At 38.0% G+C, this 18,138-nt stretch overlaps 2 protein-coding genes across 5 annotated transcripts in view; one reads left to right on the top strand and one right to left on the bottom strand.

The window, feature by feature from the left end:
* Window positions 1-18,138, bottom strand: part of LOC127652484 (dedicator of cytokinesis protein 7-like) — a 122,153-nt gene that overhangs the window by 84,234 nt on the left and 19,781 nt on the right. For all 3 annotated transcript variants that reach the window (XM_052138630.1, XM_052138629.1, XM_052138628.1), the window contains exons 5-14: window positions 17,911-18,034; window positions 16,495-16,707; window positions 15,882-15,967; window positions 15,681-15,747; window positions 15,286-15,435; window positions 15,104-15,184; window positions 11,870-12,026; window positions 9,416-9,540; window positions 9,226-9,319; window positions 8,979-9,141 (exon numbers count right to left, since the gene is read on the bottom strand). In XM_052138630.1, the coding sequence (XP_051994590.1) occupies window positions 8,979-9,141; window positions 9,226-9,319; window positions 9,416-9,540; window positions 11,870-12,026; window positions 15,104-15,184; window positions 15,286-15,435; window positions 15,681-15,747; window positions 15,882-15,967; window positions 16,495-16,707; window positions 17,911-18,034 (1,260 nt within the window). The remainder of the gene's footprint in view (window positions 1-8,978; window positions 9,142-9,225; window positions 9,320-9,415; window positions 9,541-11,869; window positions 12,027-15,103; window positions 15,185-15,285; window positions 15,436-15,680; window positions 15,748-15,881; window positions 15,968-16,494; window positions 16,708-17,910; window positions 18,035-18,138) is intronic.
* Window positions 1,857-18,048, top strand: LOC127652487 (uncharacterized). Of its 2 annotated transcripts, none has more exons than XM_052138633.1 (4): window positions 1,857-2,268; window positions 3,523-3,663; window positions 6,226-6,336; window positions 17,738-18,048. In XM_052138633.1, the coding sequence occupies exons 1-4, from the start codon at window positions 1,966-1,968 to the stop codon at window positions 17,822-17,824; spliced, it is 642 nt and encodes a 213-aa protein (XP_051994593.1). In that variant the 5' UTR covers window positions 1,857-1,965; the 3' UTR covers window positions 17,825-18,048. The 2 variants fall into 2 exon arrangements, with proteins under 2 accessions (XP_051994593.1, XP_051994594.1); XM_052138634.1 differs by lacking the exon at window positions 17,738-18,048 and adding an exon at window positions 6,437-8,120 and having other exon boundaries at window positions 1,858-2,268.

Consider the following 18,138-nt stretch of genomic DNA (forward strand, 5'->3'; position numbering starts at 1 on the left):
GTAAATGCAAGCACAAGTTTCATAAATGGTTTATATTCCTTTGTTGTGATGTGTTCAGATCTCATTGCTTTCTCAACAGGCTTGACTTTATAGTTTTAATGTTTGCTTTCTAAGTGTCTTTTGAATTTCAATGGTTTCATGCTCTCTGCACTCAATTTTTCACAGCACAAAATAAATTATGAACACAATGTCCTTTAAGTATTTAAATGCTAATTCTCATCTGGGTTTTAGGACAACAAACTGAGCAGCTGTATAGAGGGCAACAGTTTGGTTCCAGAAATAAATATCCCATTCATTTTCACCAGGGGTATACATTTTTGACGATAACTTCTAAACCTTTTAAGGAAAGACCTACAGTGAGCTCTGATGTTGTTATTTGACAGTATATATTCTTCTGTTGAGTTATATCAACTTATTTTGGGCAGTCACCGCCCACAATGCATTTTCATGACGCACTGTGAATGACGCAATTGAGTCGGTCTCTACACTCTCAAACTTTTGATATATATGAACATTTCGCAATAAACTTAAAACATCTTTATATATTCACAATTAACAGCTTTAAATCAATAGTTTGATATTTTTCTTTAGTGTTTAATTTAATTAGGTCAAATTCGCAATGTTGATTGGAATTCATTCCCTCATTAAAGACAATGAATACACAGTCTTGTACCTTTGACTTTTGATCTGATTTTCAAATACTTTTTGCTTAAAATCAAAAGTTTGTAATGTTATGATTCACCTCAGAGCTGGTTGGTTTGGTTCACAGCTTAGAACTCTCTTATGAAGGATTTAATGAAATCCCTATGGAAAAAATTATTCCAGAACCAAGACAACTGAAAAAGTGGGAGGGCAACATTGCAATCTAATAGACACAGTTTAGAGCATGAAGACAACATGCTGTTTTTGTGAACTGTTACGTTAACGACTACTTACGTAAACTGTTTCATGAACAGTACACAGAAACGGACATGAAAAGCCATGCAGATGACCTTAAAATGAGCCACAGCCCTAACCAAACACTGAACAGATTATAGCAACATGAACAGAGGCCCCTATCTCTCGGGACTGCCAGCGACACTAAATACGATTTTTCCTCATTCGGTCATCATTTATGTAAAACTCAAGTTTCAACTGTTTACAGTCTTCACTTATATACTGTGGGGAACAAAAGTCAGAGATTACTAAAGAAAATGTTCTCAATTTTGCATTGTTCTACTTTATTACAAAACATTTACATAAGACATAATATTTTCAGACAAATTGAATTAAAAAATTAACATGAATTTCAGAATGTCTTAGTATTTGGTATGTTCTCCTTTTTTATCTCTGACATGGACTGGATTTGAGAATGTTCCAAAGAGCATCTCGTGTGCTTCAATGGAAGCAAGGGAATCTGACCTTTTGTACAGATAACATGGTAAATGTCACAAATTTGCTTACATTTCATTGGTGACATAGAAAAAGTGCAAAATCTTAAATACTTTGTCATCATTTTACATCATAACTTTCCTTTGTTTAACAACTTTGAAAATCCTAAAACTTTTTATTTCTAGGATTGTAATGGGGGGTGGGTCCCAGATTTTCAGTGTGGTCTCAGACTTTTGAAACTCTCTGTATTTGCAACTGTGTAGAGATCGTTTTGTCTTAGAAGGATCTAAAATAGCAAATTATCTATTTTATACTGTATTACATGGATTCACTGGATGATTCGGGCGAGTGAGGCATGAGGTTACATGGGAAAAATGTGTTGGCAGACATAGTGTAAGGCGTGTGCGTCCATGGTTCAATACCACTAAAATTCTGTCTGACCGTCACAAGTCAAGGTCTCTCTCTCTCATACACACCGCTGTAAGCAAAGCTCTGATAGGACTGTGTCCACATGGATTTCTCAATGTCCACACTTCAACATCGTCACAGCTTATAAAAGCAAGAACAAGAGGCAGTGTGGACTTCTGCTCCAGGATGCAGGGGGCCTTACGTGTGCTGTGTGTGGCTCTGTGCATGAACGTAGTCTTCTCATCTCCGTTGAAGTCTGCTCAGAATGGGGATAAACTAGCCTCTATGGATGACATGAGCATCTTGATGTATGGGGTGCTGCAGTTCAGCGAGTCCCTGCACCAAATATACCAGAGCACAGGGGCCAGACTGGCCCGCGTCATGCAAGCCATCAGTAAAACTGAGAGTAAAATGAGGATGCTGGGCCATGACACAGAGGAGGCAGCTCAAACCGAACGCCAGATAAAAGAGAAACTCCAGCTTATTCAGGTAAGCATATGACCTTTTATTGAAGTCACTTTAGTGACTTGAACAATTACAAACATAAAGTGATAAATATCGGCCAGGCTGATTAATTATCAAAGATTCTAGCCCTCTTGGCTAATGTATTTCCTCATGGTGTCAGTATTTATAGTGGTCCCAAAAGCATTTTGAAACTTAAACCACGCTTATAAAAGAAAGTTACAGTAGAACAAACAAAATGTTTTTTAAGTTTCAAATTACAAAACAATACTCTGGCAGTCAAATGTATTTAATTAATTACATGATGTGCCAAATTATTAATCGAATACCAATATTTACTGAGAAAGGCCCCCAAATAAAGATAATTTAGAATAATTAAAATAATTATAAATTAGTGCTGTCAATAGATTACAATTTTAAATCACAATTAATAGCAGATTAAAAAAATGCTGACATTTTACTACATATCTATATATCTTTTTTATTGTTTTACATAATTTAGTAATTTATGATAATTTCCCACACTGTCTCTGTCCCTCTGTCCCATAAGCGCCTCCTTTAAACTTCAACGTAAAAGCCCACTGTTCTGCTTGGCTAACATCATGCTGCCCCTCAAATAAAGCCATATTTGAAATTCAATCTGAAGAGAATTAACAAGCTTCACAACATTATAAAACTACATTTCAGGGATTACTCATAACGCACATCTAACATATTGCTTCTGAATATATTAAACTGTTCACCTCAAGGACAACAGTTAACACTCACACCCTGTCTACACCGAACGGGAGAGTCGCGTCACGTCAAAAGCAATAGAACCCATTATAATCAATTACATGTCTACCATGGAAGTGTCCTTCTACCAAAGACGTCAATCCAGTGCATGTTTTCATAAACCAACAATTAAAAATGGCGCAGATGGGCGAAAAAAAAAGCAAGAGGCAGCGGAATGACAGAGAGTGGATTCTCCTTATCAGAGTTGTAACTTGACACCGCATCTTTTAAAGCCAAGCTACAAACACAAAAATATTCACAAAAATCATACTGGTATGATTTCAGTCTGACTAAAGTGTTTACAATGCATTTTAAAAAGACACATTTTTAAAGTGCATGTGAAAGTACTGACTGTGTCTGAAAATACATAGGCAGAAAGATTAGTAGACAAAGAAAGTATTTTGTTTAAGATCAGAGGGAGGGAGGGAGGAAATGGGAACAGCATACAGTGAGCTAAGGGCCCAGAGGGAGTTGGGTCATTGTGTTGAACACCTGTTGCATTTTCAGGCCCAGATGGAAGGGCTGCAGGCCCATGTCCAAAAGAACAGAGGTACAATCACAAGGGTGGAGCAGGAAGATGCAGCACTAAAGAAAAAACTAACCACTCTGGAGGAAAACTTGAACAGCTCCATGCCAGACAAGTATAAGGTACTGAAGATGCTAAACTGTGCTACCTTAAAAGGTATAGTTCACCTAAAAATAAAAATGCAGTCATTGTTTATACACCCCTGTGTTGTTGACTGATGCTGTGAATCTCATTTGACTTTCTTCCTCTTTCTTAACAAGAAGGGATTTTGAAAATCAAATTAATTATTTATTACCGACCATATTTAGTATCACCGACCATTGCTATCCTGTGCGCGTTCATGAGAGTGCATGAAAGCAGTAGTTACGCTATCCCCACTTGCGAGATGGGGCAGTCAAGCGAAAACTTGTTTTATTTATCTAAAATTAGGTCCACCACAGTGATAGTAACAACAGAACACAACACAGCTGCACATAAACAAGGGAACAGAACTTACAAAACATGTCTGAAGAGTTTGTAGTTTGTATGAACCATAAATCACTTGGAAATCAAACAGAGAGATTGAAGAGGCAGAGGAAGCCACAGTCACACAGTGTCAAACCACATGTTAATCAGAGTTTTTGGACCAACCAGCCACGATGAGCGACGTGACATTCTCTTGTTCACTTGGTTTCTCTTCTGCACGGCGTGCAGCACCGTCCGCTATGAACCGGCAAGTTCAAACTGTCCAAAATACATCAACTGTCCAAAATACAGTATATTCAGCCAGCATCTCACTATTAAGCTAAAACAACTTCATTTTGGTCGAGGGTGTCACACCTACCATCTGTTTTACTGAGGTCTTGCTCTCTTCATTCGGAGGTCTGTCACACAAACAACGTTCAGTATGGAAAAGACGTGACACGTATCTGGTTTAAATAAATAAGGCTGGGCATAGAAACACATCTATTTTTTGACACCAAACTCTTCAGACATGTTTTGTAATTTCTGTTCTCTGGTTTGTGTGAAGATGTGTTGTGTTCTGTTGTTAATATACCAGTGGTGGTCCTGTTTTTAAATGAACAAAATGAGCTAATGCTTGAACACCCAATCTTGGAGATGCGTTGCTCTCGTGCAATCTCATGAACGTGCACAGGAGATCAATGGCCAGTCAAGAGCTTCACTTAATAATACATTCAATATTGTTTTGTTTCTCACTAAACCTTATTGTATGCTTTCAGAACAAGACGTGAGTTTCTAAATTTTATTAGAATTCTGAATTATACTTCTGTGTCCTTTTGAAGCTTGAAAATGTTGTCCCCATAAACTGCCATTGTACGACATCACCGAGCACAATTTTTATATTTTTAGATAATTTATTAAATTTACAATTTCTCCCTTTGTGTTAAGAAAAAACTCCAAAAGAAAGTCATATGGGGTTATAACAACACAGGGGTGAGTAAACAATGACTGAATATTCATTCATTTTGGGTGAACTATCCCTTTAATTCAGAATATTTCAATTAAAACGCATTAGCTGTATTTACAGCGACTAGGGCAGGGTAAAAATATAGGTTTTTCGATGCATCATGATCTTCTTTGAATGGTCTAGATATCACTTCTAAAATCCCAAGATCGATCTTTCATGTGGCAACCCTCTATAATGGAAGTAAATCACTCACATATGTGACCAAATCTTGTGCTATATGACTAAAAATGACTGATTAGCCACTGGCCGGTAAATGTTCAGATTTCACTCACCAGTGATTGAGTAGTTTAGTGGAGAAGTTATAAGCACCGAGATCCTTTCACTGTGTGTTGAAAGTAAAAGTTTGCTTTAACCTGTTCTGTGTCAAAAGATGAGATCAACGTTTCTTTACACATTTAAAGATTAAAAACAACAAAAAAGAAACATTTAATTATAAATCACACATGGAAGCGTTAAAGAAATCACACACGTCGTCTCTCTTTATATGCGGTAGTCTTAAAAAAGACAGTAACAATTAAACATATCAATGTAAATACTTGTAAAAAGTACAAACAAAGCAAGAAACAATACAAATTAAACAAAATATATGCTCTATATATATATATATATATATATATATATATATATATATATATATATATATATATATATATATATATATATATATATAATATCAAGATAATAATTGATGGAATGGACTGAATGCACTTAACTCCAGGTTGCTCCGGGGGGATTGTCCCTGTAATAAGAGCACTGTGTGTCGCTTTGGATAAAAGCGTCTGCCAAATGCATAAATGTAAATGTAAACAAAAGCTCAAATGTGACCAATTTGATGAAAAACAAATGGTAAAATAGGGGTTGGGCGATATGACAATTCACATCGTGGTGACGATATAAAGTGTCCGTCAATAGAGATTTTGCTCTATTGTGTAAATCACGATATGTAAATATCCATGTGCGCAGCATGCGCTTCAAGTGAGACTGAGAGAATTTAAGATACATGATCATAGTTATGGCATTAAAATATAAATCAACATTGTAACAGAAATGTACCCATATGAATTAATATCGAATCGAATTAAGATCGGAATAGTAAACTTCCAAATCGCATATCGAATAGGGAAATCTGTATAAATACCCAGCCCTATCAGCAACCCACCAGTTGAGAGCCACTGCTCAAGACTTTTCTCTTGAAATAACTCATCTCATTTGACAGGACACAACACTTAAAAACATTGCAATCTTGAAGGATCTGATGAAGTGGACAGAGGAACAGAAACTGAAACTGCAGAATCAAAACCAGCAGTTGGCCGAGTTACAGAAAACGGTGAGTCTGAGTGTAGAATTACTAGTAAACTCATGATGATTAAACGTGATAACAGCTCATAAATCTACAAGCTCATATCAGTAATTGCTTCTCATTTCAGAATGTGGTTTAACCACTAAAACAGCTGACCTATTTACCTGACAAGAGAGAGAACTGCAATCCTCATCATACACTCCAATTTGCTAATAATTTTCACACACACACACTGGGCTTTCTTCATTATGGAGCCCCTAAAGGGTCAAGGTGGTGGGGGAAAAATTAGTAGCATGGGAAAAAAAAAATAAGCAAATGTTTTTTGCATTCTCACGCAAAATTTGGCGTTTCCCCGGGAAACTGCGCGTACTCGCAAATTCTTATCTCGCAAATTATTTTGCATTCTCGTGTGAAACTTTGCGTTCTTTCGCAAAGCTTGTGCTCTCACATATGCATTCCTATGACTGAATGCTCTGCAGGCTATTGCATTTATAAGAGATAAGTCAAGATGACAGGTGCCGGTGACTACTTTTGGTGGAACCTGTATCTTGTAAACATGTAAAGAGTGAGAAGATACAGTGACTCATTTCTGTATCGCATTATTACATCATACGTAAATCTGATATATGGTATATGCAAAAAATAATAATATTTGAAAATATTTTATTTTAATGCAATTCATTATGCTACAAAAACTACAGTTTTCATATATGTAGCATGTTTTCCCAAACTACAGGCCTAATGGAATTGGAAATCTCATTTGCTCAAATATGAACTATTATTTTATATGTACGTATGTTTATGTTGCCATTTTTCATGCGCCAGCAGATGGTGACAGTTGTGTTATGAGTGAGTCAATCATTCAACACTGACATGTACCAAACCGAATAAATGATGCCTCCTCAGGGCACTCTGAAGGGAGAGCAATCATGGTGGCAAGACGAATGGTTTGTTCCAAACACAAACATGAATGACTTAAAAGTGAGTTCTGAATTGCAGTTATTTTAAAGCCCAAAACCTTCAGCCACCACACATAATGAAGCATATTTTATTGCTTTATTAATGGAGAGGGAAACACCATCACAACAACAATAATAATATTATGCAACTCAAATGTCTGCCACGGCATTGCATTTCAATTAGACCACTCGCATTTAATGTAATTTTAAGTGTTGTCATCTTTATTTTCACACATACATAAATTGAAGACTATGATTTGTGCATTGCCTAAGAGACTTTTGGGCTGCTTGCACAGGCATTCTCTTCTTGTTGAACTGAAATGCTGGAAAACACATAGCAGAGCAAGCAGAAGACTGTCATTATGATGCACATATTGCGGGAACGCTAAATAATTTGTGAGAGCATCAGAAATTCTCAGGGAATGCAAATTTTTGCGAGAGAACGCAAAAGCATTTGCTTATTTTTTTCCATGCTACTGAATTTTTCCCCATCACCATGGCCATTTAGGGGCTCCGTACTTCATGAAACACAAGTAGAATGTCACAAACAATTTCACCTGTTTTTTATTTTTATCTATGTTTATTATAGAATAATACATAATTATCTATCATATGTATGTATTTGTGGTTTCTAACTTATTACCAAAGAATGATTAGTGTTGTGTTTTAAAATCTCTTTCTATTAAAGACAATAATTCAAATGGACCAAATCCAGATTTGAATTTCTACATTAATGCTCCTAATATTTCTGTGCATGTTTAATTTCCAGACTCCTATATCAAAATGTAAAAACCTCGACCTCTGAAAAAACTTTTTTTCCTGCTAATGTAATGTAAGCCATTAAAACAGAAATATGACACATTACAGAAGTCAAAATTGTTGTGAATGTTGTTTTCGGTCAGTCTTAAGCACCATAAAAGCATCATACATGTATAACATTAGATTTTCAGTGAATAATGAATTTAAACCTTTAAGCTTGCCGGTGGGTCCGGTGTGGAAAAGATAATTATCAACATATTAATAACTACAGTCTTGACCAACACAAAATAGGCATCGATTTACATTTTAGAAGCTGTACTTAACAATGCAAGCAGGCATTATGAAGTTCTTTGAATTTTCAGACAAATCAGAAGTATTCCGTTTTGATAATTTATTATAAATTTTTCACTGCACATATTATTGTAATCGGTACAAACATCAAACTTATCAAATAGCTAACTTATCAAAAAGCTCTCAAAAGAGTAAAATAAAACCAGCCTATTTTTTTTTAACTCACAGACAAAAATATAGTGGGTAATAGCTACCCTCATATTACGTCAAGAAAAATAAACGGAACATAAAATATCACATGCCATTATCTTTAAAACGAGCAGACACACAATGTAATCAGATGCATAGATCATTAGATAATCCACATGAAGTCCTATGTCCACACAGCACATAATGTGATATCTGGCAAAAACACATTAGCTTTCCTGGATCAGATTACTTTTTGATGATGTATGTTGTCCATCATTATGGAAAGCTATAAGCTATATTAGGATTCAGATTGCTGCAACCAGAGGTGGAAGTCATCCAAATATGGGCAGAGAGGATTGTTCACTAATTACATTTTTGTATTTTCATTTTAGGGTGAACTTTTCCTGTAATAGTATTAGTGATTTCAATCACATTGTAAAGTCTCCTCTACATGAATGTGTGTGGACTGACCTATAGGTAGTGTGAGGGGTGTAGACGTAGCGAGCAGGAAACTCCAGCACATTCTTGGTGGGGCGCACGCGTGGGTCAGGGTAAGGCTTCACATGAAGCAGCTCTGGAGACAGACAGTAGTGAGGGGCCTCTGGAGCCGGAGAGATATCTATCTTTAACTGAGCTAGAGAGAGACAGAGATACAGTAAGTGTGACTAAAGGTTTAAATAATAGAACTGATAAAGAAAAAATAAGTGTGAAGAAGGACCTGTGACAGGTCTTAGTCGACGCAGGACAGATGACGGCCTCCTCATGTCTGCAAGGAACTTGTACAAGTCTTCATCACTCAGTCTGTCCCCTTCCTACAGCAGCACAGAAAGAGCCAGCATTCGTTCACAAGGACACAATACAGCATGCTAATGTACTACATTGAGAAACACTCAAGCACAGACACTGGCCTGTTTGAAAAAATTGGTGACAGTGAGAGTGGCTGGACGGAAGCTGGTGAAGTTGCACATGTCCTCTCCTAAACTCATCCTCTCAAATCCTTTCTTCTTTCTTTCATTCCATGTCCCCTTGCGTTCTGCAAGGACAAAAAAAAAAATCCTTATATATATATATATATACACACACACACTATGAACTTAATATTCCAAAAATATATTCAATAATATAAAATTACACAACATTCATCACAGAATCATCATACAGCTATGATTTTAATGAGCTTTTATTCCCATTCCCCAAGCGTTGCACCTCTATCTCCCTGCTATAGACATAAGGTACCGCATAACCCCTGATAAGTAGAGTTGCAGGAGTGCAGAAGTTTAACAACAGTAGCGAAGACACAGTGAGCAGCAATATAGATGGATACGCGAATCTTTCGCTGAAACAAATTGTAGAAAACAAGAATGAAGCTAGTGAAACTATCTTCATCCGTCTGATATATTACTCCAATGGTTCAGATAAGGCAGATTTGTGAGAGGACAAGTTAATGCCTATAGCATCTCCCCCCCCATATCTAAATTTAGCTTCATTAATCAGCATGTTGTGAGACTTTAAAAATAAACGAACAGATTTTTGTTCAAATTAAGTGAAAATTAATCAAAGATGTCATCGTCTCTGTCATGGATGGCAAATAAAGACAACCAAAACTTTGAAATGACAAGTTCTCTTACGACTCAGTACACTTGACATTGCGTTTGCTAATGCATATGGGGAGTGTCCTTCCACACAACCTAGTTGAAACCTCTCTACAATAATGGCAATATTCTAATATTGGCTATGGTGTTTGAGCCCCGCCTTATTAGACATGAAGCTGTCCGCCATACAAACAGCCGTATCACACAAGGAGGCACGGCGGGGCAGCGAGGTCGAGTAGGATGAATTTGAGGTGGTCCTCATAACGGCACATGCACCGCAAGCCCCTTAATCGTCTCATTCGGCGGTTCTGACGCTGGGAATGATGACGATGTCATGTCTCTCGCTGTATCAGGTGAGTGGTCAGTGGATGATGCCTCTGCCCCTTTTCCTAGAAAGGGCGAGGGGAATGTATGCAACACTGACAAGGAGATGCTTCGCGTCCTCTCAAGGGTGGTCGAAGAGCTCGATATAGAGTGGTCTCCTCCAGAGAAACCTACACAACCTCACCTTGATGAATGGTTCCTGCAGTCCGGACACTGTAAAGTGACTGCATCCCATAGATCTGCCCCATTCTTCTGTGAAGATCATAATGAACGGTCAAATCTTGGCACGCACCCTATTCAGCTCGCCTGCGCAGCGATAACATCCTCTCTAATGTTCAGGGCAGGGCTTCTACCAACGAAAAGAATGTCCATCTCCAAGCAAAGACTTTCTCACTGGATATTTGATGTGATTGCCCTGGCTTATCAGTCGCAGGGTAAGATTTGCCCAGTTGGTATTAAAGCACGCTCAACTAGAGGCATGGCCTCCTCAAGGGCATGGACGAATGGTGTGTCTTTACAAGACATATGCTTTGCAACAGGATGGTCTTCTCAAAACACATTTGCAAGGTTTTACAACCTAGAGGTGAAGTCTCTCTCTTCACAAGTCCACTATTTAAAGCGCTTGCTATTTCATTTGCTAAACATATACTTGCGCTCCTCCCTTTAAGTACAGGCTCCCCATCATGTTACACAACTGCCTGCATTCAGGCCATTGTAATTTACCATATCATATCATTATAAATAAACTCCCTTCCTGACTGGGTTCGTGAAGGGGTTAATTCATACTATATGACTTTAGTTCATATATTCATTCTGAGTGATCCCCTCCTGGCCCAACATGAGGGTCACTCACTTGCAGCATCACACTCATGCTCCCTGAGATGAAGTTAATGAGACATTGAGAACACTGGCCCCACTTCAAGTTCTTTTGAGGTGCGAGCGATGTGCTCCCTGTCCCTCAGAAAATTCGGAGTAATGGTGTTTGCGCACCTGCTTTTATAGCAGACAGCTTTGCGCCTAAAAGGGCGGGGCTCAAATACCATAGCCAATATTACAATATTGGCGTTATTGTAGGGAGGTTTCCAATAGGTCATATGGAAGGACACTCATCACTGGACTTCCTGTTGCTTACGGAACGCTGCATGAGTGTTTTTAGCCTGCTAGCCTGCTTAGCATTGCTTATTCTTAATCTCATATGTCCGTCGTTTTATCCTTTGCCATTTTACCGCGTTACCACAATTTTGAAGCAGCTATTGTGAATGTTTAGTTTTTTTGCAAAGTACTATTGCTGCGAACATGAGATATAATAACCAGTTACTATATATATATATATATATATATATATATATATAAAGTAACTGGTTGTAAAATGTAAATGTCCTGCAGTAACAGTTTAGCACAGGTGCTAAAAACAAGACTGGCGTGATGGACGGAGCTTGTGAATACCAGTGTCTGAGTCGGAATCAGAGCGCTCGAGTCCTCCAACACTGCTGACGATGTTGAGCAGGTGAATGGCCGTCCAGGCGAAGGGCATCCGGAAACGACCCAAACGAGTGCACATCTGCTCTGCCTGTGCCTTCAACTTCTCCAGCTTCTCCTTATGCTGTACACACACACACACACACACACACACAAAGTTGAAAACCACTGAATCACTTCAGTACAGCAATTTAGGTAGTTACCCAATATCAGTGTAAAGGTAATGGGTGAGCAGCATTTTTCATGCCATTTCAAACAGCCTAAAAAGCCACTTGGCATCAGAACAATTCCAGCATCTCCTGGACCTTGCTCGTATTAAAGAAGAATGACAAATATTGCAGCAGTCCAGCACAAGTTGAGAAATCCTTAATCATGCCAGATGTGCCTGATGAAATACTCATGCAAAAAACCTTACGTTCACGCTGGGGGGACACAATTTTAAATGACAAAAAAATACAAAACCTGTTATTTGTAACATTATTATTATATTATTTGTAAGAATATTAATTTGTAAAGGAATGGTTTACCCCAAAAATTTAATTCTGTCATTATTTACTCCCCAATGACATTCAGCCTGACTTTCTTTCTTCAAAGGAAATCATTTTGACCTTTAGAGTGGGCAATACTTATTCACAGTAGCACCATTTTTTATTTTTGATGTGAATGACAATGAGGCTGTGAGGGATGGACTTTGTCTTTTCAATGACATGCACTTCAAAAAGTTATCAAAACGCTCCTAGATTACATCTTATTTTCCACATCTCATGTCGTCTGTAATTTTTTGTCCACAGAAATTTCTCAGAAAGATATTTTTTCAATGTTTCATCAGCGGAACATTCCAAAACCTCTTTAAACAACAGTACAACCCATTGAAGGGACTGTAAGTCTATCCCTTACAGCAGGGGTGTTAAACTCAATTTCAGCCCGGGCCACTTCAGCATTATATATATATGCCCTATAAGGGCCGGTTGAATATCTGATTTGGAAGCAACAATGCAATATCCAATAATATTGCATATTTTGTGCATTTAATATGCACATATATGCAATTGGGATATATATGTAAATTATTATATTTACAGTAAAATCTGTGAGAAAAGTAATGCCTAATCTGTATAGGGCTAAATTAAAATATTTTGACAGAGCAACTAAAATGGGTCTCCTCTAGAGATGTCTTTCATCAGACTCCTACTTATTAAAGTACAGTCATCTCTTAGAATTTATGAAAGCAAACAAACCCAGTTACATTTTCCTAAAATCATACAGCATTATTATAGAGACCAGATTTTACACAGAAGGAAAACTTTTTTTGTCATGATTTCTCTATCGTTGCTGTTTATAATGGCTGGGCTGTTTAACAGGGTTTAAAGTAGTTTAATCAATGATACATTTGAAGTTTTGCATTAGAATTGAAATGTGGTTCGTTATCCTTACCACGCTTGACACAAGCGCTGTTTATAATGATCTGCACGGCATGTTGCAGTCTGGGAAAAATGCATCTGCCCTGTGCTCACGCAGCTCTTTGCATTTTTCCAGCAGTTAGCGCTGTTGATAATGATGTGCGCTATACGGTTTAGAGAGGTAGGCGAATGAACGCCCCTTCTCTGCGCTCAAGCTGCTTGACCAGAGCTGATTGTTGTTCTGGATAGCGCTGTTTTGTTTCGCTTTTGGAGAGAGAAATATGTGCTTCAGGGGAAGGCACATTAATATTCATGGGGAAAGAGCTAACTGATTGGTCTGCGAGACGTTCCATATACCTTCCATCATACATTTTAGAAATCAGCTCACAGCGGGCCACATGAAATAAGGTGGTGGGTGGTGGTTTGTTTGAGCATCCCAACTAGCCAGACACAACAACATTAGCTCAACAAATGGTGTGAATTTGGGGCAGGACTTAATGTTTGTTCAACCAGTGGAAGACAGGGGACAGTTTGATACTTTTAGTCTGTGTTTTTTTCTGTTTCATAATACACACATCCCTATAATGGACATTATTTCATTAAATTCAAACGTTTTCAGGTGTTGTTGCGTTTTAGACTGTGACCGGGTAGCCACGATTCGCGGGATCTCTGCCGGCTGACCGTTTGATGTCACGCCATTTATCGGCGATCCGCTCCGGGAGAGCTGCAGGTCATAGCGGTTTGTTTCATGACTCCAGCAGGGACCTCTTGTTTGGACATTTTATCTTTCCACTTGCACTCATTCTGTTCTGAATGTCTGGTGGATCACACTCCTACTCATTATGGACTATACTGTTGACGTTGCTGTAAGTGGTGGTGGCGTAGTGGCGTAGTGGCTAAAGCACAGGGCTGTTAATCAGATGGTCGCTGGTTCTAACCCCACGGCTACCACCATTGTGTCCTTGAGCAAGGCACTTAACTTCAGGTTGTTCCAGGGGGATTGTCCCTGTAATAATTGCACTGTAAGTCACTTTGGATAAAAGCGTCTGCCTTTTTTTTGAGAGGCAGTGTTGGCTCAGTGGTTGAGGCTCAGGGTTACTGACCAGAAGGTCGGGGGTTCAAGCCCCAGCACCACCAAGATGCCACTGTTGGGCCCTTGAGCAAGGCACTTAACTCCAGGTTGCTCCGGGGGGATTGTCCCTGAAATAAGTGCACTGTAAGTCGCTTTGGATAAAAGCGTCTGCCAAATGCATAAATGTAAATATATTGTGTTTGTTGTTTTATTGCTTGGTTTGCTTGTTTTGATTACATGTACTTTTATGTTTGAGCATTGGCTGAAAGTGCTACATAAAGTAAACATGGTATTATTGTTGTCATTATTAGTGGTAGTAACTCAGTGAATTGCATGACATAGTGTCATGTACTGTCAACATGGCAGCGCCCATAAGGGGGCATCCTGCTCCATGTACCATTACACAGCTTTTATTGGGTGTCTTCATCACATGTGAATGTACATCATTTTCAACATATTTCTAGAAAATGCTAGAATATTCATGTCTTTGTGTAAAACTTTTTTAATTAGCAAAAACTTTAAAAACAGTCATTCATTTTGCAATGCCATTTGGTGATGAGAGTTGTGCAGAAATGACAAACTTCATCTTTAAATATTTGAATTAAAAAGATGACACGTTGTGCTTTATATGGTTAGAAAAAAATGGTACAAGCGCCTCTGAAAATCAACTACATGGGGCAAATGTTGCCCCTTTCTAAAACTGGTTTACACATGCACGCACATCTGTACCTTAGTGGAATCGGATTCTTTCATGACCATGTATGGCTCACAGCATTCTCCAATATCTCCCTGCTGAAGGACTTTTTCCAGCTGAAAAACATACACACAGAGCTCTTAGTCTGACATCATTGTACTCTGACATTCTTTGCCCTCTAAAGGCCATATGGTACTGCACCTCCAGCTGGTCATACCTTAATGACTAGGAAGATGTCAGGGGATGGGTATGTAATGGAGAAGATAGCAGAACGGGCCAGGGTGGAGATAGCTACATGGGGGTTGTGAGGGCGAAGCAAGCTCTTCATTTGATCCGAGTTCAGGTCAAAGTAAAAATCCTCGGAAATCTGAGAAAGGAAAAGGAGCGTAGCTAAAAGTACGACAGGCATCGATACAGGATCTAGATCTAAATGATCATGATCTCTTGGGCAGGCCCATAAACAATATGCCCAATCAGAACTCTTCAGAATTGGGACACCCATCATTTATAAAGTTCTACGGATCTGAACTCAACTTCAAAGATGAACACTGAAACATTACCGAATCGTATCGGATTGTGGGAAACACTACATTACGAACATGACCATAATACCTTTTTCTTTTCCTTGACATCATACAGAGCCAATGATCCAAATATTGGCTCAATTTCAATCTCAAATCTGGGGGAACAACCACAAGGCAAAACAACTCAGAAAACTCTGCATCTGGTTTAGCTGTTCAATGTGAATGTGTATTAAAGTACATCACAATGAATGAATGCGGTTACCATTTCAATAACAGTTGAGAGACTTACTTGAGTGACAAGCACTTCACCATGATCCTCTGGCCAGTGTGTTCTTTGGGTACTTCTGGGATGGAACATCTCTCCACAGCCTCGTCCTGGCAAACACACAGCACTGTCTTTATGGCGACAGCTCAGTAAATACCATGGCAACGTTTGCTCAGTCAACAGAAACAATGTGTACACAGACATAATGCAAGAGTCGAGCATTAACAATGCAGAGGAGAGGGAGGAAAGACAAAGCACATGCCATGTAAGAAAGTTCAAACAAAATCAATCATGGATCATAGGAGACGTCTATGCTTTTGAAATTCAGCATTTGACAGCTCTCCTACATAAAAACCTCAAGTGTTACTCATCCTCTCCTACACTTGCAGTAAAAGGTTTGGGCACACTTGATTTAATTTGTTTCTCATGATCTTAAATACCTTTGGATTTCTATTATCCTAAATTGTGAAAAATAGTCATAATAAAGGAGAGTAGGCATGTCCAAACTCATGACAGGCAGTTTAGGCCTGGAGAGAGGACTTTTTCTTCCTTTCCTTCTCTCTGTATCTTATTTGCTTACTTGCTTGCTTTCACCATTGTTATCAACTTTTTCACTCTGTCATGAATGACTTCAGACCTCATCTGGTGCAGGGTAAAGCCCCAACAGATCAGTATGGCGGCCCTGCAGGCGGTTCTCTGCGTTGCGACGGTCCATTTCCTCTGCTGCCGTCCGTTCCAACACAGAGGGCAGCAGTGCATCAGGAGTGGAGTTTTTCAGGTCAAATATACTGGAGGCCCAGCTCCCCCGTGGTGTGTCATCCAGCGATACAGAGTGCCTCTTTGAGTCATCCTGTCACAGACAAAATTTTATATTATGACTTTACCATTCAAAACAAGTTAACTTTTACAATTACCACAATAATGACTATTTATCTGTGCAATTTCTCCCACACTATTTGACCCAATGAACCTCACATTTTATAGAGATTACACCCACGAGGAGTTATTTGTAACATTATTATTATATTATTTGTAAGAATATTAATTTGTAAAGGAATGGTTTACCCAAAAAAAAATTATTCTCTCATTATTTACTCCCCAATGACCCCCCTGATCAGATGAAAAGAGAACATATAGACCTTATTCACAGCAGCGCCATCTTTGATTTTTGACGGTAATAACAACGAGGTAAGGGATAGACTTACAGTCTCTTCAATGGGTTGTACTGTTGTTTAAAGAGTTTTTGGAATGTTCTGCTGATGAAACATTGAAAAAAGTTATAATTACTATAAAGATGATCTTTTATTAGTTTTACTTATAATATTCTTTATTTTTTTTAAAACCAATAATAATAATAATAAAATATATATATATTTTATAAATGACCACAACAAAGACCATTTATCCAAGAGATTTTTAGAGTTTCTCTTATGTTCTTTTTTTCAAAAAAAATATTAGTATTTACAATGAACATAATTATTTTTCCTGGACATTTTTATCAGTTTAAATTAAACAATATTCTTTATTTTATCCAAAAAATATTATTAGTTTACAATAAACATAATGAAGCTAATTTTTCCTGGAAATGTTTATCAGTTTCACTTATAATATTCTTTCTTTAATTCAAAAATATTATTTTTTACAATGGCCATTACAAAAATATTTTTTCCAGAATGTTTTTTAGCGGTTTTACTTAGAATATTGTTTATTTTATATATCTACATAAAACATTATTTTATTGTGACCATAATGATTTCTTAGTTTCTCTTTTTTTTATGTGTATTTTATTTCATGACAAAATAACCTCCATTTTAAACCTGCATCTTTTTCATATGCACAGAAGCTTGGCCAGCCACTTGAGATTTTTATTTTTTTTTTAGGAGGAAATGATTGGGAGAAGAAGGGGAACGGGATCGGGAAATGCTGCAAGACAGAATCGAACTTACTCAGCCACACGAGCACCATAACTCAATGTACAGTCTACTTGAGAGATTCTAAGAGTGTGTTTAATGCTGGCCACTGATTCACCACATTATTCACCAGAGACGGTTACCTGGTCATCCTGACGATCAATGGCAACTTCATCCAGCTCAAAGGTTTGCTTGACCAGCCCTTTCTGCTTTTCCCGCTGCCGCTCAGAATTGTGTGGTGTCTGTGTCGTGCTGTATCGCTGATACCTGAGAGACCACATTGCAGCATATGAATACTTTTTAAACACCTAGTCCTCTAGTAAAGCACCACGACATACATGTATGTCAACTGTCAAAGTTCATGTATGAGG

Source organism: Xyrauchen texanus, chromosome 12, assembly GCF_025860055.1.
Source record: "Xyrauchen texanus isolate HMW12.3.18 chromosome 12, RBS_HiC_50CHRs, whole genome shotgun sequence".
Classification (NCBI taxonomy): Eukaryota; Metazoa; Chordata; class Actinopteri; order Cypriniformes; family Catostomidae; genus Xyrauchen; species Xyrauchen texanus.

Coding starts and splice junctions, on each gene's coding strand:
- LOC127652487 (XM_052138633.1), top strand. CDS start 1,966: ATGCAGGGGGCCTTACGTGTGCTGTGTGTGGCTCTGTGCATGAACGTA. Junction 2,269..3,522: donor AGAAACTCCAGCTTATTCAG/GTAAGCATATGA, acceptor TTGCATTTTCAG/GCCCAGATGGAAGGGCTGCA. Junction 6,337..17,737: donor TGGCCGAGTTACAGAAAACG/GTGAGTCTGAGT, acceptor TTTTTTTTTTAG/GAGGAAATGATTGGGAGAAG.